This window comes from Meles meles, chromosome 5, assembly GCF_922984935.1.
Source record: "Meles meles chromosome 5, mMelMel3.1 paternal haplotype, whole genome shotgun sequence".
NCBI classification, from domain to species: Eukaryota; Metazoa; Chordata; class Mammalia; order Carnivora; family Mustelidae; genus Meles; species Meles meles.
Window position 1 is genome coordinate 64,561,036 of NC_060070.1, and position 24,659 is coordinate 64,585,694.

Sequence of the window (24,659 nt, forward strand, 5' to 3'; positions counted from 1 at the left end):
ATTCTAAAAATTCTGCTCCTGTGTGTGTTTTCCAGTCTAAAGGTGTGAGCTATGACTGATCTTCAGAGAAGTTCTTGGTTTTTTTTTTCTTCTCTGTTTATTTGAATGTAGGATATCTGCCCATAGAAATGTCACAGGCCAGATTAAAGTGGATAGCTATCATGCCTTGTACCATGGTGTTGGTAGGGAAACAGTAAAATATTTTCAGGAATTTGTGCCATGAAGTGTCTAGATTAATCTAGTCTCAATCTAGTGATATGTTCTCTGCTTTACTTAACAGCTCAGCTCTAAAGTCTAAAGAGAATCAGTATGAGCAGAAAAGAAATCGTCTAGACCTTCAGGTCAGACTGTCCTGGGTTCAGACTCTTGTCAGTTACTGTCAGTGACCTTGGCACCTTGTTGCCTTAGTTGCAAGCACAGAGCCAGATAGGTTATTTATTATAGCTATTGTTATTGCCTTTAGAAGGACAGTTTAGTGTTCTACTACTTTCTAGGTTAGAGTCTCCCTAAACAGTAAAAGGGAGTGGTAAACATATGTGTCTGTATCCGTTTTTTAAAAAATTCTTTCTAATATCTAATTCATATTTCAGTTTTAATGTGTGCTCTTTTTCATTTTAAAGTAATAATTATTTCTGTGGTTAACAGTAAAGGACCTTCCTCTGCCAAGATTTGTTGCTTCAAAGAATGAACAGGAATCTCGCCATGCAGCCTCATACTCTTCAGATTCTGAAAATCAAGGGTCTTACTCTGGTGTAATTCCCCCACCACCTGGAAGAGGACAAGTGAAAAAGGGATCTGTAAGCCATGATACTGTCCAGCCTCGTACATCTACAGATCAGCAGGTATTCATGTGCCTGAATGTGTTACCAGCTGATGGCCTGTATAGATGTTTACATTAAAGCATTTAATGATACCTTATTAATGAAAATGTCACCTTAAAAAAATATAATTCTTAATAATATTCTTTCCAGGAACCTGCATCCCCAGTAGTTTCACCCCAGCAGTCCCCACCAACTTCTCCACACACATGGAGGAAGCACAGCCGTCACCCCAGTGGGGGAAATAACGAGAGGCCTCTTGCAGGACCTGGGCCATTTTGGTCTCCCTTTGGGGACGCACAATCAGGTATTTTGAAATTCTTTAGAAGTGAAGGTTATTTATTAAGGGTGGTAAATTGAAGGAAACTTGATACAATTCCTTTAAGAGTTGCCTCCAAGGCAATTTTTAATTATAAATTAAGCACCTTAATTAGAAGCAGAAGCCAACTATGAAAGTTTGTAAGCAGATACATCACTTTGAACAATTGTAATTGCATTTACTTATTCATGTGATGCTTAGACAAAAGTTTATAGATACCAGAATCTCTGAAGATGAAACAAATAAATAATGATTTCCCAGAATATAAGGTATATATTATATTAGTTTCAGTATTGACAAGGAAAGCACAGTAACAATTTAAAAGATTTAAATGAGGTATAATTTTAAGTTGACAGAAGACATTCACTTTGGAAATCATTAACATTTCTTCAAAGTTTGAAGGAAAACATTTATAATACGTGTATGAGGAGTTATAGTACAAACCTGGTAACTGTTTTTTTCTCTAGAAGTGAGCCAGCGTGTGTACCGTTCTCTTTCCAGGTTCTGCTGCTGCTGATGCAGTGTGGTCGGGGCACTCTCCACCTCCACCTCCACCGCAAGAAACTTGGGTCAGTTTTGCAGATACTCCACCAACCAGTACTCTTTTAACCATGCATCCTGCTTCTGTCCAGGTGTGACATTTTATTGGTATTGCATTTTTATTTGCTTCATTCAGAGTATTGCTGCAGTCATTTTTTTTATATATATTTTGCTATTGCAAATTTTGTAAATGCAAGTTCACTCTTTATAGAACACAGAACTCTACTCTGTGTCTTAAAGTCTGTTATCAGTGGAGTGTTTCAATAAAAGTTTTGGCTGATTTTCTTTCTAATTATTCAACGAAGTTTTGCAAGTTTTCTGTGCCTAGGAATATATTTGCTTGGCTTTCTTAGCACATTTTTCATAACTTTCTGTTGCTTACACACTGCTATCATTTTATGTACTTATATAATCATTGTGCAGAAACATTCAGTAACCTGATTATAACAAATATGTGGTTTGGTGATGACTTTGTGAAGACTTCTTATATTTTAAACATCCACAAAAAGTAAGTTTTAATTTCAAAGATAAATAACCTAGCAATCTTGGTCCATATAATTATATAGATAGATACTGTACTGAGGAAATAAATGTTTCATTACAGGACCAGACAACAGTACGAACTGTAGCATCAGCTACAACTGCCAATGAAATTCGTAGGCAATCCAGTAGTTATGATGATCCCTGGAAAATAACAGATGAACAAAGACAGTATTATGTAAATCAGTTTAAAACCATTCAGCCTGATCTAAACGGATTTATTCCAGGTGAGTTGTTAAAAACAAATTCTTCTGGATGGGACAGGACAGAGTCTCAATTTCATAATTTCAAAGGCATGGTATTATTGGTCAGAGATTATAAATGATAATTCTCAAATTGTTTATCTAAAGAGTTTATAATCACTGGAGAAAAAAACATGACATACACACATGTTAAGGTTCCTGCCTTTTGCCACAGTGATAAAAGTCTTAAGACTCTTAACCTCACATTTTATTCTTGGGTCTGTAAGTTCAGCATAACATTAAACAACACTGTTTTAATATTTCAGGATCTGCAGCTAAAGAGTTTTTTACAAAATCAAAACTTCCTATTCTTGAACTTTCTCACATTTGGTAAGTGTGGTATTTCACATTAGTTGTGTAATATGGGTTGTTTTAGAGAGCTTCCAGCAAGTAGATTTTCATACTTTAAAAAATAAACTACTAGAGTAACCTTTTCAAGAATGTTCTCAAAGAACTCAGTAATGGTCAGCTTTTGTCTCACTCTCTGGAAAAGAAATAAGTGATGCCGGTACAGTGGTTTGTTAAAAAGTGCTAAAATTCTTTAAGCTGTATCTGCTGTTTCTTGTTGCTAGCATAATGCTTGGAATAAAAGCTAATTGGTTCATCCATGGTTGTATGTAGCCCATCTGTCTTTTAACAAGCTTATACCTATTATGTATTACCCATACCATTAGCTATACCTATACCTATCCTAAGTCATGAGCTTAAGAACAGTGCTTAGCTCCCACTTAAATCCAGACTAAGTCTTTGGATAGCTGCTATGTAGTTGGAATTAGCCAGTCAAAACAAATGATAATCACAAATTACTTTTTTTTTTTTTTAAAGATTTTATTTATTTATTTGACAGATAGAGATCACAAGTAGGGAGAGAGGCAGGCAGAGAGAGAGGAGGAAGCAGGCTCCCTGCTGAGCAGAGAGCCTGATGGAGGGCTCGATCCCAGGACCCTGGGATCATGACCTGAGCGAAAGGCAGAGGCTTTAACCCACTGAGCCACGCAGGTGCCCCAATCACAAATTACTTTTTAAAAACAATTCTCAGATAAACATAAATGTTATTTCTACTTTAAATTATGTCATTAGTAGGGTTTTTAGTAGCATAGAGTGCTATAGTAAAAGGAAGATGGATAATGCCTAAACTGAAAAATCAAGAACTAGCAATGTATTCATGCTATTTCTAGTGTTTCGTATTAAATACAAAAGTGGTTGCTTCTGCATCTAGAAAGTGGAAGAATGGGGAGGCTGTTGTTGTTTTTTTTTTTTTACTATCAAGCCTTGTTATTCTTTTGGATGCTTTAAAGTGGATGCATGTACCTTTGATAACAATAAAAATGAAGGTTTTTAAATTTTCAGTGACTTATTAAATAGGCCTGCCTTTAAACTAAATCCTGTTACGTAAAAATGCATATGGATTAAAGTCCATTTTTTGGTGGTTTTACTTATTTAAGCTGTTTTTTTAGCATTTTATTGTAAGAATTTCAAGTATTCGGAAAAGTTTAAAGAATTGTGCCTTGAACATCCATATGCCCACTGCCTACATTTTGCAGTCAGTTTTCTGTTCACTTTTTTATACTTCTTCCCATCTATGGGATTTTTAAAAAAAAATTTTGTACTTTTTCTGGAAAAGGGTTTCTTTTGCTTCTGTTTGAGACATAAAGGGATCCAAAGTAGATGATTATATTTATAGAAACTTTGTCTTCTAGGGAACTTTCAGACTTTGATAAAGATGGAGCATTGACACTGGATGAGTTTTGTGCTGCTTTTCATCTGGTAGTTGCTAGGAAGAATGGCTATGACTTACCAGAAAAGCTCCCTGAAAGCCTAATGCCCAAACTGATTGATTTGGAGGACTCAGCAGGTAAGATCGGGAGCTGAAGGGACCTGGTTACAGGCCTCGATAAACATAGCACTTGATTCTTTTTTTCCTTTTTTAAGAGTTTATTTATTTATTTATTTGGAAGACAAAGAGAGTGAGTGTGCAAGCAGGGGGATGGGGAGAATCTCAAGCAGATTCTGTGCTGACCACAAAGCCCATTTCGGGCCAGTCCCATGACCCCAAGATCATGACCTGAACCAAAACCAGGAGTCAGATGTTCAACCAACTGAGCTAACCAGATGCCTCAACACAATTCTTAAAGCAAAATCAAGATGGTTGTTAAAACGTAAGAACACAGGGGTGCCTGGTTGGCTCAGTCATTAAGCATCTGCCTTCAGCTCAGGTCATGATCCCAGGGTCTTGGGATCGAGCCCCAAATCGGGCTCCCTGCTTGGCAGGAAGCCTGCTTCTCCCTCTCTCACTCCCTCTGCTTGTGTTCCCTCTCTCGGTGTGTCTCTATCAAATAAAATCTTAAAACCAAAAAAAAAAAAAAAAAAACCAACTTAAGAACATAGACATTTCATTAAGAGTAAGTAGGTTTGCCATCCGAATGTGCTATATAGTCTGAACTTGGATTAATGGCTTGTTTTATTTAGTCAGTTTTAATAGGTTTCATTTATTTATTTTTAAAAAGATTTTATTTATTTGTCAGAGAGAGAGAGACAGAGCACAAGCAAGGGAAGTGGCAGGCAGAGGCAAAGCAGGCTCTTGGCTGAGTAGGGAGCCTGACGGAGGACTCAGTTCCAGAATCTGGGACCATGACCTGAGTGGAAGACAGATGCTTGACTAATTGAGCCACTCAGCCATCCCTGTTTAGTCAGTTTTAAAGAGACAAATAATATATGCCACTATTTCAGCTTAACTTTTGACTTCCTGAGATTTGGAGAGCATTTCACAGTATCTGGTTGTTTGCCACCCTATAATTGCATTATATATTGTCTGGGGTGGGTGAGGTAGCCTGTCCGCATTATCAGTATTTTTCCATTGAATGCATCTTAATTCGTTGAAGGACTATGCCTGGTTTATCACAAGACCAATGCAATGTGCAAGCATTTTCCTTTCAAAAGCCCAACTAATTTCTTCTGACTAAAGAAATCTGGAGATTTTGTGTTTGATTATAGAGAGTGCTATTTTTGTTACCATGTTTACAAGAATGCTTTTGTAAATGCCCATATTAACTGGTAACTTTCTTTAAAAGGAAGCAGAATTTTTAAAGGGTAAAGAAATGAGTAAAATTCAGAATGAATAAAGGAAATCTTAACGTTAAATTCTTAATGAGCCTAATTAAAAATTACCATTTTCAGTTTTCTTATGTCAGTTTTCTTTTGGATGTTATGATGGAAGGAATTTTATACTTTTAAAAGAAAAAATTAAAACAGAATTTGGCTTTGAAAAGGGCCTTCATCTATTAGGCAGTGTCTGTTTAACCCAGAAAGACACATGATCTGACCTTATTGCCTAAATCATACAGAAGGAATCATACACATGTTACGAATGTCACAAAGAGAACAGTATCCTTGGTATTAGGAATCTGAGTCTGCTTCTCGTTTTGCCAATTATTCCTGTGACCTTGGGCAAGTTCTGACCACTTACTCTCTTTTTTCCTGTTTCTCCACCTGAAATGTGGATTTCATGACATTCATGTTTCAGGACCTGAATTGTATACTGACCTTTTATCAACGAATAAATTGATTACAAACTTTAGCATTGATTTTATGTTTTTTAGAACATTATCCTATAAGAATCCTAGGATTTTCCCAATCATTTCAGGTAGTTATTAGGTATCCTCTAACTTTACCTGAGAGCTAAGTATTTTTGTTGGTAATTTTGCTTCACAGTACTTTGATTTACCCAATTAAGAAGTAAATGAAAAGAATTGTGTCTAGCTTATTTGGTAGTAGCCAAAGGGGGAAGAAATTTAGTAGCTTCGTACTTGGTATATTGTTTTAAAAATTGGGCCTTGTTTTTGGAATTTTTCTGTGACGTTAATTCTTTGAAAACTGATAGCATACTAATACAAGAAAATAAGTCAAATTTATTCTGTTAAGTTATTCTCTAGAGACTTGTCTGAACCTGTTATCTGTTGCATTCAGATTGGTAAATCTGGCTATTGCATGTAGTCAGTGGAATTTGTTTTGTTTTGTTTTTAAAGATTTTATTTATTTGAGAAAGAGAATGAAAGAGCATGAGTTGGGGAGGGAGGGTCAGAGGGAGAGGCAGAAGCAGACTCCCTGCTGAACAGGGAGCTGGAGGTCTGGGCTCCTGGGGTCTGTCCCAGATCCCTAACTAAGATCGTGACCTGAGCCAAAGCAGACACTTTTTAACTGACTGAGTCACCTAGGCACCCCATTGTTTTTTGTTTTTAATTTAAATAAATTCTGGGTCTTCGTAAACTTGGTCTATGGACTGAATTTTAGGGCTCATGATTAAAGAATTTCTTTTTTTTTTTACAACTGTTAAATCTGTTTAACCAAGAGAGACACGGGTTTTTTGCCTGCATTTATCTGTGCACTGTTGCTCTAATTTTAACTTTTTAAAGGTTTCCAAAGATCAAATAATTTTTTTCCCATTCCACCATAATATTATGTGGTTTTCTGATCGAATTTATTATAAACATTTGACTACACAATTTTAAATTCAGATCTGCTTTGCCTATTACAAATGATAAGTTTAGAATTCTGTTAATTTTGGAGTGGGAGAAACTGATTAATCTTTTTTTACCTACCTCTGATAAACCTGAGGTTCACAGTCCACAAAGTCCTTTGAATATAGAAATTATTGCGTGACACTGTAGATCCATCAGTATCCACAAAAGTAATTTAAAATAGCTGTGTTTTTAGAAGTTCACTTTAGAAGCTTGGACACTAAAAGGGAAATACCCAAACGGTTTCTTTTGGCTGATCTGAGAATTTATTATAGGTATTCCCCCTTTGGAGGCTTTCTGACTGACAGGCAAATGTTACCTTCTGTTTTCTCTGATCTCTTGCAACATCACTTATATGCTGCTTATTGTGGCACACATCACACTGAATCTTGTTCCTTTTTTCCTCTTCCTACTACCTCACTACCCCTTAAAAAAACAGGAAATGCATCATACTCATTGTAGTATCCTGAGGACATAGCACTTTGCCAGGGGTATACTTAATTGGTCAGCAAATAAATTATTGAGTGAATTAATGTTAAGTGTGCCACTTTTAAAGTAGGATATTTTTAACACATTTCTGTCTTTGAAATATAACTGTTACTATAGTGATGTGATGTTACTATGTGATGTTGGGACATACTGAAATATTAGCTCTGCAGGTATTCTGTTTTGGCAATTTAAATAAATTATCAAAAAATAATGAGTAGTGGTGACTAGTGGTGACTTGAGTGACTTGAATTACAGCCACTTGAAGTAACCAGGCTAGGCTTTCTGTAGGCATGTAAACATGGCTTGGGGACATTTATAATTTTTTGAAAATTATTTGACCAGGTTCATAGGATTAAGTAGCAGATAAAACAGAACAACTAATGATCATAGGTCGAGTGCTTATTTGGGCCTGCATTGAAATATTTAATATTTAAGATCAGCACTGAATTTGGCAGCTAGAGTAAATACAAAGGGAGACTTTGTTTTTATTGTCTTACAAAAAAAAAAAAAAAAGCATACCAAAATTCATCTAAGGAAACACCTTTCTGAAGCTGTTATTCAAGAAAGAATGTTCATCTTCTAAGAATGGTTATCTACCTAAAAAAACAGAGTGACCTGCTAATCTACCACAACACACTATATCTTAAAAGGACGAAACCAAACGTACTTAGATGCTGTATACTTCAACTCAATTCACAGAGATTCTGCTTTGGAGCACAGTTGCTATTTGACACACAGCTTTTGTGATTATTTGGTAAATCTCTTTCTCTCAAACTAGCCTGGAGGATCCAAGTCTGTAGTAACTGAATCAGTCTTGTTCATTATGTTTCAGCACCTAGCAGGGTGCAGGCTGAATATTTAGGTAGGCATTCACATTTTTGAAATGACTAAATAGCCGAGCCATTTGTTTTTAAAACTCTTTCCTGTCTTTATAACACAGTACTCACGAGCAATTCAGTAATATCTGCTTGAGATGCTCAGAGCCGGAGAGGAATTGTTCCCTATTCTGGCTCTTCCTCTGTCATCACTTCTTCACATAGTAAATTGGAGCATGTTTCATTGTTGCTGATATGGTATATAATGTGGGTCCCAAAACTCTTTGCAGGCCTTCTGATAGGAGTATTGTTAAAAGCCACAGACATTTTATGAATAGTTTACCAAAAATCCATACTTAAGACTAACTTGTGCTAAAATCACTGTTGAGTTTTCTGTTCATCCAAAAACTTTTAGCATAGAAAAGCCAACACCAATAACGCATGAAGGTAACTGTTTTCACCAAGTACAATCACACTGTACATCCTTGATTTTTTTTTAATAGTGCTGAACATCTTTATACTTTGTCACATACAGGGATGTCACATTCCTTATCATACCATGTATTCCATAATATAGATGCACCTTAATTTAACCCGTGTCTTAATGATGGATTTTTGGGTAGTTTCTTGACTTCACCTTTCAAACTGTGCTGTTTAAAAAAAAAAAAGTACATATATCTTTATTTTATATAAACAATTCTAAGTCTTTATTTTGAAAATTCACTCTCCCAGGTACCTTTAGTTGCAGAGGAAAAATGATGAAAATATGCACTGCAAGTATTCATATCAACTTTACACTTAAGGAATTGCTTCAAGCACCCGCTCTCCATGCACCGCCCCTACACATATTCTTAATGCTGGTGTCATTTCTTTCCAGATGTTATAGCTGACAAATCAGGACAGTTAGAGATATTGGCAAAAATGTACCATTTAATGAAAATGGTCAAAATAATTAGAACTCCTCAGATTCCTGGTGAAGACATTAATAAGACTAGATAATATTTGAAGGAGAAAATTTCTACAAGGATGACCCAATAGGGGCTTTAAAAGATTATGGTTTACCTATCAGGTGATTTATTATAGTCCTTGGGAATAATTACTGATACTTTTAATTATTTTTTAAAAGGACAAATTTTGTACTTTTTCTTTACAATTGTGCTGCAAAACTCAAAAGCGAAGTGAAGGACATCTGTCTTCCTCTGTTAGAAAGAGGACTCGATGGAAATAAATGGGAGCTTTGTCATCTTGCTCAATACTGTATCTTTATTTACTGTGCTTATGTACAGGCCCTCCATAAATGCTTACTGATTGAATTCATGTTTTTATTAATTGTGCCACTAGATTACACCCCAGAATTGTAACATCTTTTATTCTTTGGTCTTTATACTCATTTTTACAATGTTCTCTGTAAGTTTGGAAAACAATAACTAATTGAGTTATTTTTCATCATGAAATTCTAATTATCTTAAGTGGATTAACATTAAGTGGGCTTCTTCATTTTTAGCTGTATTTGGATAATGAGAGCCTCCCAGCTGTAGGTAATAATCTTTAAAGTATAGTAACTGAAATAGTAGCAAATAGTAGCACCTATAAAATGCTGACCAGTTCTGCCAAAAAAAAAAAAAAAAAAAAAATCAGTAGGCTACAATTTAATTGGGATTTTGGGTGAATGTTTTGTTTCTTCAAACCTTGTTACACACATTTTTACCTTCACTTAAAAAACAAAATCCTTGGGGAAAAAACTGAAAAACTTCTACATAGACTGTATCAAGTTCTGCTTACTGAATAAGTTTGCATTTTGTGAACTGTTGAAAATTAAAATTAATTTTGCAAATAGAATGTAGTTTTTTGATGGATATGATACCATTCAAAACAAAGCATATCTTAAATTCTTTAATTTCTTTTGCATTTTCATTGCTTATCCTAATTTTTTTTTTTTTTTTTTTTTTAATTTACTTGAGAGAGAAACACAGAGAGCAAGTGCATGAGAAAGAGCAAGTGAGAGAGAGAGCAAGCATGAGGGTGGAGGGCAGAGGGAGAGGTAGTGTTTGATTCCCCACTAAACAGGGAGCCCGACCCAGGCCTCAATCTCGGGACCCTGAGATCACTGAGCCCCTGAGCCAAAGGCAGATGCTTAACTGACTGAGCCCCCCAAGCACCCCTGCTTATCCCTATGTTTTAAATGTGAATGAAAAAGGTACCATTAGTAGTTTTCCTTGAAGACTTAAAATTTATCCAAATCTGTTTATTTTTTATTATAAGAACTTTTTTAGGTAAGCATAGTATTCACATTTCAAATAAAACATGTAGTTGCGGGGCATCTGGGTGGCTCAGTGGGTTTAAGCCTCTGCCTTCGGCTCGAGTCATGATCTCGGGGTCCTGGGATCGAGCCCTGCAACAGGCTCTCTGCTCAGCAAGGAGCCTGCTTCCCCCTCTTTCTCTGCCTGCCTCTCTGCCTACTTGTGATCTCTGTCTGTCAAATAAATAAACAAATCTTTTTTTTTTTTAATGTAGTTGCTTTTGCTTTTATAAAGCTATTAAATGAGTTTGCAACTTTACTTGAGGCTTCGTGATTGAAGAATTCTTCCTAGATTTATTTGGCTACTTGAAAGCAAAATAAGTTTTAAACCGTAAGACTTTAGGGAGTGTATATATTTCTATAAGATTAATAATAGCTGGCAGTCATTTTCTTTTTTTTTTTTTTAAGATTTTCTTTATTTATTTGAGAGAACGAGAGGGAAGAAGGTCAGAGGGAGAAGCAGACTCTGTATGGCGCTGGGAGCCTAATGCGGGACTCGATCCTGAGACTCTGGGATCATGATCTGAGCCAAAGGCAGTTGTTTAACCAACTGAGCCACCCAGGCGCCCACCCTGCAGTCATTTTTGAAACAGTGCTAGCATGTTGAGTGTATTACTGAGAAAATAAACCTAGAATAGAACTGATGCTCTTTAAGAAAGAGGTGGTTCAGCTGGTACACTGTACTAAACTGAATCTGGCAACTTCAGAATGTTTGGAGGCTAGAAGGATGAAAATCACTGACGTTTTTATTTTATAGTGTGATCCTAAAAATGCAGTCTGCGCTCTTTTAATATAACCATTTCTAACTTTATTATTTTTTTAATAGAAAGTTTTTTTTAAAGATTTATTTATTTATTTAACAGAGAGAGAGAGAGAGAGAGAGAGAGAGCGCGCGCACAAGTAGGCAGAGAGGGAGAAGCAGGTTCTCCATTGAGCAGGGAGCCTGATGTCAGGGCTCGATCCAAGGACCCTGGGATCATAACCTGAGCCAAAGGTAGCCGCTTAACTAACTGAGGCACCCAGGTGCCCACCTTTCTAACTCTAAATGTAGATTGACAGTGTGTCAGTGTGATCACACTGGGTTGTATCTTCCAGACACACTTTCATACATGGAGATACTTTTTGCATAAAAGCCCTTTCGGGGTTTGCCTTAACAAATAATTTAGGCTCATGCTCTTCTTTTTCAGCCCTGATGCTCTGATGATGTCAGGGGCAGAGCAGAACCGTCAGGAGGGAGGCAGGGTTGACACAGTGTTCCAGCAGGAGGCTAGGTTGGAACACTGCTTCAGGTAAGAGTAAAACTACACCCCTGCCTCCGTAAGGATACAGTCTCAAAGACTAATATCTGTGGGTGGGCAGGAAGCTCTTTGTTGGAGTTTATAGGGAGCCAAGTTGAAGGAGGTGCAAGTTTATTTACGCACCTGATTCTTCTCCTCAGACTCATGAATATTAGGATATTACCTTTCTAGAACATAGGTAATTTGCTCTTTTTCTATGACCATTTGTTGTTCTGTATTATGAAGCAGGAAAGAAGCAATGTGTAATTTTGTGAATTTATTCCAGAAATAATTTTTGGATTTTCTAGGACAGTGAATTTTTGAACTTTTAGTCTTAGGACCCTTTTACATTCTTAAAAATTATCGTGGACCAGGAAGAGCCTCTGTTTACATGGATTAGCTCTATCAATAATTACCCTATATAAAAAAATAGTTACTGTATTAGAAATTAAAATTGATAAATTTCATCCTGTATTTTAAAGTAATAATAGTAAGCCTTTAAGTATTGACAGATATTTTTAGGAAAATAGCTGTATTCTCCAAAATTAAAAAAAAGTCATTATAAAAAGGGTGATATTGTTTTACATCTTTGCAATTCTCTTTAATATCTCGCTTAATAGAAGACAGCTAGATTCTCATACTTGTTTCTGCATTCAGTCTGTTAGATGCGTTATTTTGTTTGACGTGTATCAGGAATTGGCAAACTATGTCCTGAGGACCAAATCCAGTCCCCTTTGTAGCCCACAAATGGAGTAGTGGTAGTGTGTTGTTTTTAATCACTGGGGAAAAATAACATTTTATGGCACATGAAAATTCTATGAAATTCAAATTTTAGTTTCTGTAGATGAAATTTTACTGGAACACAAACCAGGCTCATTCCTTCCCAAATTATTGATGACTGCTTTTGCACTGCAGCAATTGAATAGGTGCAACAGAGACCATGTTCGTAGCCTGCAAAGCCTAAAATATTAACTGTCTGGCCCTCTGTAGAAAAAGGTTGCCATTTTCTGGTACATGAAGGAAATGTGGCCTCCATGGTAAAAGGGAGGACTGTTTTCAGATAATTACAGATATTCTTTGGTATTACCCCAAACTCAGCAGATGATAATTTCTTAAAGGTTGATTGCATTGTGAAAGCTGAGATCACATTAATGAATTGTTTGTACTATTACATTAAAATCCATAGGTCTGTCTTACACTTTGAATACACTTTGAATGAATCTTTTACGCCATTGCATGATTTTATAACAAGTGTGCATTGATTGTAAAATATCAGTTCATTGAATTATACAAATCTTTGAAACATTGGTATGTTTTATTATATCAAAAAAGCATATTTGTTAATTTAACCGATCTTCTCAAAGAAGGATTAGGAAGCTCTTGAGAGTATGGACATGCACACACATTTTCCAAAATTCTTATTTTTGCTGAAAGCTCAAACTTTGTCATTTATAGTAAGTACTGAAGACAGTTGGTTTCCTTGAAATGTCAAGCTCACTAAATTAAATTCATTTTTGAGAAAATGCCTGCCTAATACCCAAATCTGAATAGTTATAGTTTATCAGCTGTTCTTTCAAGAAAAATGGTGTTCCATGAAAAAAGTAGCCTGTTCAGCTGACAGCTGAATCACACAAGTACCTTTCCTTGAGACAACCATAATCCTTGATGCAAAGCGGAGTGCTTTATATGTATTTCCCCTTTTTGCCATACAAAGTACTAAGAGGGTATGTTTTCAGAGTTGAGGTTTAATAAAAATAATTTTTACTGTGCTAGTTGTGAGCATTCTTCTGTGAAGTTGCCATGCATGTTTATTTTAACTAGAATGTGTGGGAGTAAAGAATATAATAACTAATATTTTGGTGCCACGGCCTTGATTCTTGCTGATAAGCCAGCAGTTTTACCTACCATTGCTTTTGCATCCTCATTGTAGGTGCCAACACAGAAAAAAAGCATTATTATCATTACAAAAATTACTCTGACTTTTCAGAACCCCCCCCCCCCAAAAGAGTCTTAGGGACACCCAGGAGTCCGTGGACTCCTGTTTGTTTGAGTTTGTCCTGAGCAGTTTGAGCACTGCTACTCTAGGAAAATAACTCTTAGAATAGCCATGATATAACGATGTAATTATTTGGGTGAGTCGTATTTTACTTCTCACCCTCATGAGGCTGGACCCACTGCAACTTTGTACCCAGTGAATCAAAGAGATTTCCACAATCTACCCCAAATTGTAACTGCCATGAGGTGGGGATGGAGTACAGTCCGATCCTAGATTTGTTAAGTGGAAGACTGACAGGAGAAAGGTCTGGAATCCAAACTGCAGCCCGAGTTTGCCCTAAGGTGACATTTAAAGCTTAATTGATATAGTCTGACTTTAAGTAGGTTCTTTTGAAAATTAATCTTTCTGTGTAGGTAATACTATTTTAATTCTATTTTTCTTCATATGAATGCCTGCTTTGGGGGCTCTCTTACAGACATTTCTTCATGTACCACCTTCATTTCACTTTCAGGTAACATAGTCAAATTTATAGCCATTATCTTCCTTTTCTTAACTTCCTTTCCACTGGTTATCATAGAAAAAAAAATCCATAATTGTCATTTACACTGAAAACTACAAGCTACTCCAACGAGGGATTTCCTGCTGCTATTTATCATAAATAATTTTTTCATTAGTCTTTCTCTAAGAGCTTTGTCTTCATTGACTGTTATCGGAAGTGTTGGTTCCGTACCACTCTGAGGCATTTATTGAGAAAGGAATAGAATTAAGGAAAAAAAAGCAACTATTCTTGATCTTAGAAAACAAAAATTTATCAAGATATGATGCCGTTCTCTAAATTAGAACTCTCAGTTTGATAGGAAAACAAAAATTTTTCAAGATGATGCTGTTCTGCAAATTAGAACTCTCAGTTTAATGGGACTATAAAGAAGTATTTCAGGATAAGTAGATGGGGGAAGTATTTTGAGATAGACATGTAACACAAATAGGGTAAAGAAATTTTGAGAACTTTTTCAAACAGTAGGTAGTTTTTGTTTTAGGAAAATAACAGTAAAGGAGAATGAATTTAATGAAAGAGAACCTGAAAGGAACTGATAAATACTTGAGTGCATAGTATGTGTATTAGGTCCTAATATGTGTTAAGTACTAAAATGTAAAGAATTTAGTAATGAATAGATTGAAAGGTAAAAACCTTTACACTGCTAAATTATTATAGGGCTCTCTGTTTAGGATTTAAAGTACAGTGCTAACATTTAATGGCAAATGTCTTTCTTTCTGATGGAGAAACTCAGGTGCTGTTTTATTCAACTTGCTCATGGTCAAACAGTGGGATAGGGACAGATTTTAGAACCTTATTTTTGATACAAGTTCTCAGCAGATTAGGTATTCACCATTAATTTGGCAATTTATGTGATTTCTAGACTGGGATTGTAAAATTTGGGAAGATTGGATTTAGAATTCAGTTGCCATTGAAATTCCTTCTGTTTATACATTGTAATGTAATTGTAGTGATAAAAGTTGGCTCATTCACTTTGCTCTTTACCCACGCCTGGGACTCTTTCTTTCCTTTTGCTGTCTGCCTTGCCAATAGATGCTGCTTTTTGGTAACAGGAGATTTGTAGAGAAAATGTGAGTGAATTAGTTATAAATCAGCAGTTCCCAAATTATATTCCAAGGGAATACGGAGGGATTTCATTTGATAAAAAAGGTCTGTGTTTGGGAAAATGTGAGTGAATTAGTTATAAATCAGCAGTTCCCAAATTATATTCCAAGGGAATACGGAGGGATTTCATTTGATAAAAAAGATCTGTGTTTGGGAAAAAGTAAAATTTATTTATTCGCTGTAGGACATTACAAGTCTTTGATACACAGATATGCATGGGGGGCAGGTCCATCAGGAAATTGGAATATCCCCACATTTATTTGAACAGAAAGCCTAATTTTTTAAAGCACCTTAATGATTAATATCCATGAAATACACTTTGGGAGCTGTTATGAGATTATTAGAAAATGATTCAAAGCATGTGCCCTATTGCATTATTGTTATATATAGCACTTTTTTTTTCTACTTATGCCTAACTGTATTTTATTTTCATGGAAAGCTATGGTTTCAAGTAGAGAATAAGTATTACAAGTAGAGAATTGTTTGATTGTTAAAATGTTTATTTGGGGAACATAAAGAAAGGGAAGTTAGACTATAAATTACTACTCGTGAAAATCTTCCGTTAGGTTTTCTTTTATAAGTACATATTCCTAAACTAAAATATATTGTTTATAGAGAATTTCTCTTTTTCAATTGCAGATGTTGGGGATCAGCCAGGTGAGGTAGGTTATTCAGGCTCTCCTGCAGAAGCACCTCCAAGCAAGTCTCCATCAATGCCATCACTAAACCAGACTTGGCCTGAGTTGAATCAGAGCAGTGAGGTTAGCAGAGCTTCCCTTTTCTTTTACTAACTTAAACTGTTTTAAGGTAAGAAGTTCCAGACAGAGTAATTTCAGCATATAGCTCTTTTGGTATGCATGCACAATTGAGAGAACATACCCAGTTATGACTGTGATAAATGTTTATAATTACATGACTGAGGTTTTCAAAGTACTTTTTCATAATAAATACTATCGTTTGGTTTCCACAACTCATTACTACTAAAACCTTGTGAGTTAGATGGGGCAGACACATGAAGTCAACAAAGGGGTGGATATCTTGGCCAAAATATCTCATAGCCAATGAGGGACTAGAGCTAAGGTTTAAACACAGATCCTTTGACATTCAGTCAGCTGTGGCGCCCACCGTATCACACTGCCTTCTCATTCCTGTAGTAAAGTATGTGATAATTAATATATTTGGAATCTTAGCTTTGGAAGTAGTATGTGAGAAGTTGCTAATCCAGCTTTCCACGTGAAAAATGCACTTTCTACGACCCAGGCTATTTATAATAACTCAGTTCTATGCAATACAAAATGGAAATGATTTCACTGTTAAATGCAGTGGTTAAAGAAAAGTCGTGTGAGACCAGGCACAGCATGCAAAATGGAATTGCTCCCTTATCACTTTGGAATTCCTTTATAGGAAACAATAGAAGTAGGGCCCCTCTGATTAAAAAGAGATTGTCTGAGGCCCCCAGGCTATTAAACCTTAGTGCTCTGTAGAGCTCTTATCGAAAACCACTGTTCCTGGCTGTTATGGCAGTTTTCTTTGTGAACAAGTTAATTTTTTCCTTATAGTTTTTAATATCACCTTCATAGTGCTACAAATCTAAAATTTTGTTGACTTTCAAGAAAAAGAGTCTAAACTTTCTATACTTTCCATGTATTTTAAAGGCTGAAAAGCACTGGATTAAAGTGACATTAGTTAATTTTGGGCAATTGAAAAGCAGAGAAGTAACTGGCCAGTTTAAAATACTTAACTGCTGCTTTAGGACATGACCACAGATACCAGTGTCAGACATTATAACATATGTATCATTAAAACAGCCGTTTAAGTATTTTTTTTTTAGAGGGAGGAGTTAAGCCTTAGAAGAATTTACTAGTACTGAGGCTTTATAGAGAGTAGGATCAATTTTCTTGGAATCACTAATTTTTGCTGCATTTATTCATTTGTCATTTTTTAAAGGTATTATCAGATTAAAAATGTTTATATTCCCTTGGTACCACTTCATAAATAAAAGCAACTCTCTAAGAAGCAACTCAATTCTAAAGCCCATCTTCATTCTAGGTAAAATTGTGATGTGATTGTTCAAGCCTAGGAATGGAGTCCCTTCCAGATTCTGATTCCAGTAGTTGCATTTTCCCTTAAATATTCCTAGCAAGTTTCATTTTGTAGTATTTGCTGAAAAGACCATGAATGTCATAATTTTTTTTACTACATGTGGAAAACCAGAATTTTAAGTCCTTCCAACAATAATACTTATAAAAGATACCTACTTAGAATATGGAATTTAAATTATCTATTTTAACTTTCAACCACAAAGCACTAATACTCTCTCAGCAAATACTTACTCAGCACCTGCGAATCTGGAGGAGGCACTGAGTAACACTAATAATAATCCCTAACATCTATGGAGCACTTCTGATGTGCCAGCTCTGCTCAGAAAGCTCTCTACATGTATTAACTCCCTACATCCGCACAACAGTCTCTATGATCTAGGCATTATTAGTCTCATGTTACAGATGGTGAAACTGACACACAGGTTAAATAACTTGCCTAAGGTCATACAGCATAACTAGGATTCCAGTAGTCTGGTTTGTAGAGCCTGTGTTCTGAGCCATTATACTAAAGTTACAAAGAACAGGGTGTCTGTGCTCTCCAGGAAACTTATATACAGTCTTACAAAACCAAGTAATGCTTCATGTTACCAAATAGGATAGGTAGTGCCTTTTCTTGGGCAAAAATCTTCTACATCTAAATTTTTCTCCACAATTAGATAATTAGGATTTTTAAAATTCCTTCACTACCCCTGCAACAATAATTACTGAGGAAACTACACTAACATCACTATAAAAGTGAATTATTGTGGGCTTTCTTTAAGAATCACTTTGAATGCATCAGGATTAGGTTGTTGAAAATATTATTATCTATTTTTGTAAATAATTTTCAGCAACACATTTGCTAATATTTAATTTCTACATGTCTTCTCAAATTGAATATCACTATTTTAAATAGTAAGTCGAACTTTGAAGCATAAAAATGTATACTTTTCCATACTAAATTATGGAAAGAATTTTGGTTACTAGAGTAGGTGTGTCTGTGTGTAAACATTTGTATGTATATATTGTATATGTGTAGATGTTTTTCCTTCTTTAGAGGATAACTGATAATTCTTAATGATATCTTAATGATAATTTTAATGCAGTCTCCATATAAAAATCTTATGCTATTTTATTACTGAGATCTTCAAAACAAATGGAACTTACTAAAATTAATATTGACTTATCACTCCACCTGTTTTAAGAGGTATGCTATTTGTGTGTGTACCTCTTTTAGAGGGGTAATATTTCATATCAAAATCCATCTTTTCTATGTAACACGTACTCCGATGCTTGATTTGCTCTCATTGTGGCCGCATTCTGATTTTTCTGGCATGGGGTGGGGATGGCGCCCGACTGGCAGCTCTGTCTTGTCCAGCATGGCCCTGTGCGCAGTGCTTATGGCAGGGGCTGACTTGCTGCAGGTTGGCATAAGCTCAAACATAGATTAATTCCAAAAATCATTTTATCTCAATTATATTTTATTAAATATCTAGACACATGTATAAAATATGTGCACGTCCATAATAGAATCATCTTTCAGGGGTCGCACTGGCAAGTCACACTGACTTGCTTTGTTTTGACCAAAACTTTGATACGCAGGTTTCATGAGCATCGCCAAATTGATCCATTAACATTAGAACTTTGAAAGAAGGATTGGAAGTAATTCTTTCTCTAGTAAAGACAAACCCCTTTACATTTTTACTTTGTTGCCATTTATACCACTTAGACTCTGTTCCTATATTATGTTTTAACTCTGTGAGACTTGGAATCTCTTCCTTTGAGATTGTGATAAATTGTTATTAGACATTTGATGTGAAGCTGCTCACCTTACATTATAAGATGACCCAGCATAGATAAGAATAAAATGTTTATGGAAAAATAGAAATTACAGAATTTTTCAGGCCTCTGAAACACAACTTGCAGTGCAACCTCTGAATTACTTTGCTAAATCTTCTCCAATGATCTTTTACTCCATCTTTCTCATCATGCTGACTTGTCTCTCCTCTGTCTGTTCAGCAGTGGGAGACATTTAGTGAACGCTCTTCAAGCTCACAAACTCTGACCCAATTTGATTCTAACATTGCACCAGCTGATCCTGTAAGTCAATCACTTAGCTTGCTTGTTTGAAATTAATTTTATTAACCCAAATTTCCATTCATTATGGTTTTTAGCTGATATGCATGATTGAGTGGAGTGCTTAGAGAGAAATGGTGGCAGGCTTTTCAATTTTTGTGTGCTTAATGGTGGAAAGATTTTTTTAATCACATTTTTTGTATTTTCTACTTATTTTGATGAGAGAGAACTGTGTGTTTTTAAAATCTAGTATATGTGTCTAAGGAAGCATTTTGTGAAAATTGATTTAGCTGACCTTGTTTTCATTTGCCAGTTAAGTGTATGTTCTAGTAAACATATACTGTGTATCTCAGTGCAGTGACCCTTAGTAAACACTATTTTATTTGTATGCTTACACATCATGTAATATGTACTTTGTATGTAAATATGCAGTGTCATCTTTCATTTTAACAGTCCAGTTAGAATGGCTTTGACTTAACTAGTATGTTGAGTTCTGTTAAAGAGAATCAAGTTCAGCAAAAAAAAATACAGAGTTTTTGGTCACAAATTCCCATTGTGCAAGGGAGCCTCTGTCTTGTCTTCCTGTGGCTCACTGTGTTGCTTTGAAAATGCTACAAAGTTCACATCCTGATTTAAAGAATAAATTCTATCCCCACAGAATTAATTTCATATAGACCTTACCTGTCCCTCAAATTATTTGAAATCTTTAAAACCTTAGCTATTAATCATTCTTCTCACTCTTCCACTCCTCCTTTTCCTTTTATTTTTATTTTTTTTCTCTTAAAGAGGGGGACATACTAATAGTCACCTTTCGAAAGAAAAGAGGAAGTAGGAAGGAAAGAAGAGAGTAAGGATAGGGTTGGTGTTTTTTTAGTGAGTTGAGTGAAAAGTTACAGAGAAAGGGACATCTTTTGAGATGTTTCTGATCAAAGAGCCATTCATTTTGAATCCAGTATAGTAATGCCTTATTTGATGTGGATTTGGGAGAAATGGCATGTAAAGATAGTTCATCTTCAATAGCTTAAATTAGTGGATCTTATCTGTGCTTCATAATTTTAAAGAGTTAAGTCTGTGAAATAGGATGCTGTTACAGTGATTTCAAACATTAAGTATGGAAGTGTTTTAAGTGTCTATTTCATAGTTAATTAATTAATATGTAGATTATCTGTGCCCTTTGCTTTTCTCATTGCTATTTTGAGGGCATTAATGTTTGGTTTCAACCTGAAACTTAAGGAGGAATAAAAAAAGCAAAACATGATTTCTGCTTCTTATTAGCAGTTTTAATTAAGGTCTCTTGGGAAGTGACAAGGGCTATAAACTAAAAGAAAGTTTACCTTTGCTCTAAGGTTTATTTCTCCATATTATTCTTATCTCATACTTACATAGTCAAGTTAGTTTTATTTAAAATACTTAATAAAAGTGCTTTATTGGAAAGGCAAGTTTAATGTAGGAATACAGAATTGTTCTATATTCTCCAACCCTTAAGAGATGGTGAAAATAAACATTCATGGTATTATGATTTTTTGGGTCAGGCCAGGAAAGAATATTATATATAAAAACCTAGAACTCAGAGACAGAATAAACTGATTTGTAACTGGCAGGAACTGCCAGGAAATATTTGACTTCATCATAGTGATGTTCTTGTAACCTCTTAGAAAAAATATCCAAATTTGTGAATTCTGGCTCTAGTGTTTAGAATTATATGGCTCAGTACTTTCTTTTGTCATCTGTAGTGTGGCAGGAGGTTGTAGGAAATTAAAAATGGTTAATTGCTATTTTTTTTTTTTTAAGATTTTATTTATTTATTTGACACACGGAGAGAGATCACAAGTAGGCAGGGAGAGAGGAAGGGAAGCAGGCTCCCTGCTGAGCAGAGAGCCTGATGCGGGACTCGATTCCAGGACTCTGGGATTATAACCTGAGTCGAAGGCAGAGGCTTTAACCCACTGAGCCACCCAGGTGCCCCGGTTAATTGCTATTTTACACCTGAATTTAGATCTCTAAACTTGATAAAGTTGGCAGTCTTAAATATTTATAATCTGGTACCTAGAAATATCTTTTTTCTTTTATGGTGATAAACCTAAATCTTAACGTTGTTCCCCAACTAGTGATATTACTTTAAACTTGCCATTAGGAGAATGCTTGCTCTCATTGAGGATCTAAGTTCTTATCCTTCATTTGATACTTACCTGGCAAAGTGCCTTCTACAGAACACAGCCTATACCCATAATCCCAAATGATCCTTTTCAAGTCTTCTGTAAATCATAGTGAGTAAATAAGGTCCATACAGATTAGAAGAGAATCACCTAAAGAAAAATGCCACAGCAGTTCTAATATAAACTTACATACCTTACACTGTTGAAAATATGTAATGGAATATTTTTAAAAAGCTAAAATTTGGTAATTAGCCTTTTGCTCAGTAAAGTAGAAGTCTATGAAAAGCCCCACACTTCTCTGTAGCACTTAGAGACGTCTGTATCACACAGTGTAGGAATCTCACTTGCAAATGGAAATGGATAATTATTAGGCTCCCAGAATTGTAATGAAATTAAGCTTCTGATACCTCATTTCTAGAAACTTGATTGCTTTTGTTGAACTGCTTATCATTAATAGCCTCTGGTAGAATCTGCTTCTGCTGCTAGATTCTAGACTGATGAGAAGTGTAATGCACTAGTCTTTGCCATGATTATGCCTCATCTTGAGTGCTATAGAACTTCTGAGTAATTCAGGGTATAAAAAGAAAGTTCGTTTGATTACTGATTATGGCCAGCTAACTCACCTGGTTTGGTAGAGCCCTCTCTGGGTGCCTATGATATTCTCTAGGAGTATAAAAATGTCCAAAAAATTCCACTCTTAAGTAGACCACAGCTTAATCATGATAAGTTGGTGGTTGTAATATAGCTCATTTTGATAATTATATATAACTGTGAACAAAGTTGTTCAGCCACAGAGAACTGTGGGCTCACTTAGCCCAGTGTATTTGGGAAAGTTTTCACAAAAGAGGTTATGTTTGTATGCTGAGTTTTGAGAAAGAAACTATGAATTGACGGAAGTGGACAAGTGCTTGACAAGCAGAGAGAATATCACAGGCAGGATCTGTTGAGTTTGCTGGAAGTATAGAGGAGACATGTGGATGGGGGGGATGACAGGGCTAAGTGTGATTGAAATCAGACTGGGAAGATCTTTGTGTGATAGACCAAGGATCTGAACTTAATCTTATAGACATGAGGAGCCCGCCAGGAGTACCATGACAAGATGGGGATGGGAAAGAGGCAGTTGGGAAAGATCACTCAGGCACCAATGCGGAGGTCAAGAGAGAGCAAGAGAATGAGTGACACAGAAATGAGAAGTAGAGAGGATGGACTCAGGCAAGATAATGAGATTTAAGGCAAATAGAAAATACAATAGATGAGCATAATGCATTCAATGAAGTGTGCATAAAATCAGGTGCCCAAATATATGACATAAATGTGCCATGAGTGATTAGGAATGGGTTTTCTAAAGTTGATGAGGTGATTTGAATAGGTAGAAGAAACTGGGCAGAGCCTGCTAGTCAGTCTTTATACTTTTTTCTCTATTTTTAAATTAGAGGATGCTAATTTGGAGCATTTGATGGCTCAGGACACAGAAGCATATCGGCATTCATGGTTCTTCATTTGAATGTTGAAGTGCTTGAGTCAAAGCTCTCTATCCTGCCAATCACAGATGGAGCTTCTGATATATATGCTAGCTGGAGGTTAGGCCTGTCATCTGTGAAGAGCCAGGCAAGGAATTGCCCTGTCCTGCTGGCAGCCAGACCTGCTGGACTAGAACTGTCGCAGGCTCACAGCAGCCAGTGATAGCATGGCTGAAATATGTGATACAGAATTGATGTGCAGACACAGAAACATGCAGATTATTTGGAGGATGGCTGGAACAGTTATGATTTTCTTTTCTTGGAGTCGTTATCATGCCTTCCATGTATTGTACTGGAAATATATGAAAAGGTTACTTCATAGTTCCAACTGTTAAAAGTTTTATATATCTGATTTTGTACACCCAGAGAACATATATTAGATGAATATTGCTAGTTAAAACATCTACTGAAATTTTTTGCATGTTTTTTCCTAGCTTGTTTGGGTTTTGGAATAAGAATTTATTGACTCCTGAATTATCATTTCTTTCTCCTTTAATCTTGCCTTAAAGGGTAAATTCTGATTCTCATGGCATTTATTTCTTCCACTAAAATTGTGAGTTAAGAAAGTAGTAGTTATTCCTAAAGCTGTGTTTTTTATAACCATAACTACAACAAAGAACATCTTAAGTGTATTGTTAAAAATATTTTCCTGAGAGTAACTCATTATTTTGTGAGAAATCTAAATTTTTATCCAGCTATAATATTCATCTTTCTAACTATAATATTCATCTTTCTAATTTTAGAGTTGTAGAGGAAATGTCAGAGCTCTGTCCACAGTCTTGCTGGTGTGGGGGGGCAGAAAATTACTGTGAATGGATCTATCAGTATAATTGCAACAAAGAATTTGTTTGTTATAAATTGATTGAATGTAGAGATTATGACAGTAAGCCACGGAGACCTGTCAAGTACAAGACAGTATGCTAGAATGGAACTTCCTCTAGCAGAGGCTTTGTGTTACCTGGTGCTTTCAACCAAAAATGGTGTCTGACTTAAACTGAAAAGTCATTATCCTTCACACTGAATCATAAACATAACTCATAACTAGATACTCAGAATTTAAGGATCTCAAGTTCTGTCCTTAGCTGCAGCATATACAAAATGTGAACTGACACCTCACAGAAGGAGCTGAGCCCCCTTACCAGTACTGGTCTCTTGCTGTTAAGCCAAATGGTCGATCCTATTCTGGATCCTCCCCGGTGGGTCTCAGCTCCCAGGACCAGGCCTGCACGTGGCCCTAGGAGCACCTTTCTCGTTTTGTTCTCTTTCTGAGAGGTTTACATCTTTGTCCTCTCTTCTTACTTTGCTGTTCGCCGT

The 24,659-nt window shown here is 35.8% G+C and overlaps 1 protein-coding gene across 6 annotated transcripts in view; it reads left to right on the forward strand.

Moving 5' to 3' along the window:
- REPS1 (RALBP1 associated Eps domain containing 1) overlaps nt 1–24,659 on the forward strand; it is an 83,769-nt gene that overhangs the window by 42,689 nt on the left and 16,421 nt on the right. For 2 of the 6 annotated variants that reach the window (XM_046005765.1, XM_046005766.1), the window contains exons 3-10: nt 646–842; nt 972–1,125; nt 1,639–1,769; nt 2,282–2,444; nt 2,726–2,789; nt 4,160–4,314; nt 16,152–16,273; nt 19,613–19,693. In XM_046005765.1, the coding sequence (XP_045861721.1) occupies nt 646–842; nt 972–1,125; nt 1,639–1,769; nt 2,282–2,444; nt 2,726–2,789; nt 4,160–4,314; nt 16,152–16,273; nt 19,613–19,693 (1,067 nt within the window). The remainder of the gene's footprint in view (nt 1–645; nt 843–971; nt 1,126–1,638; nt 1,770–2,281; nt 2,445–2,725; nt 2,790–4,159; nt 4,315–16,151; nt 16,274–19,612; nt 19,694–24,659) is intronic. The other 4 variants (XM_046005769.1, XM_046005770.1, XM_046005767.1 and 1 more) reach the window with 3 other exon arrangements.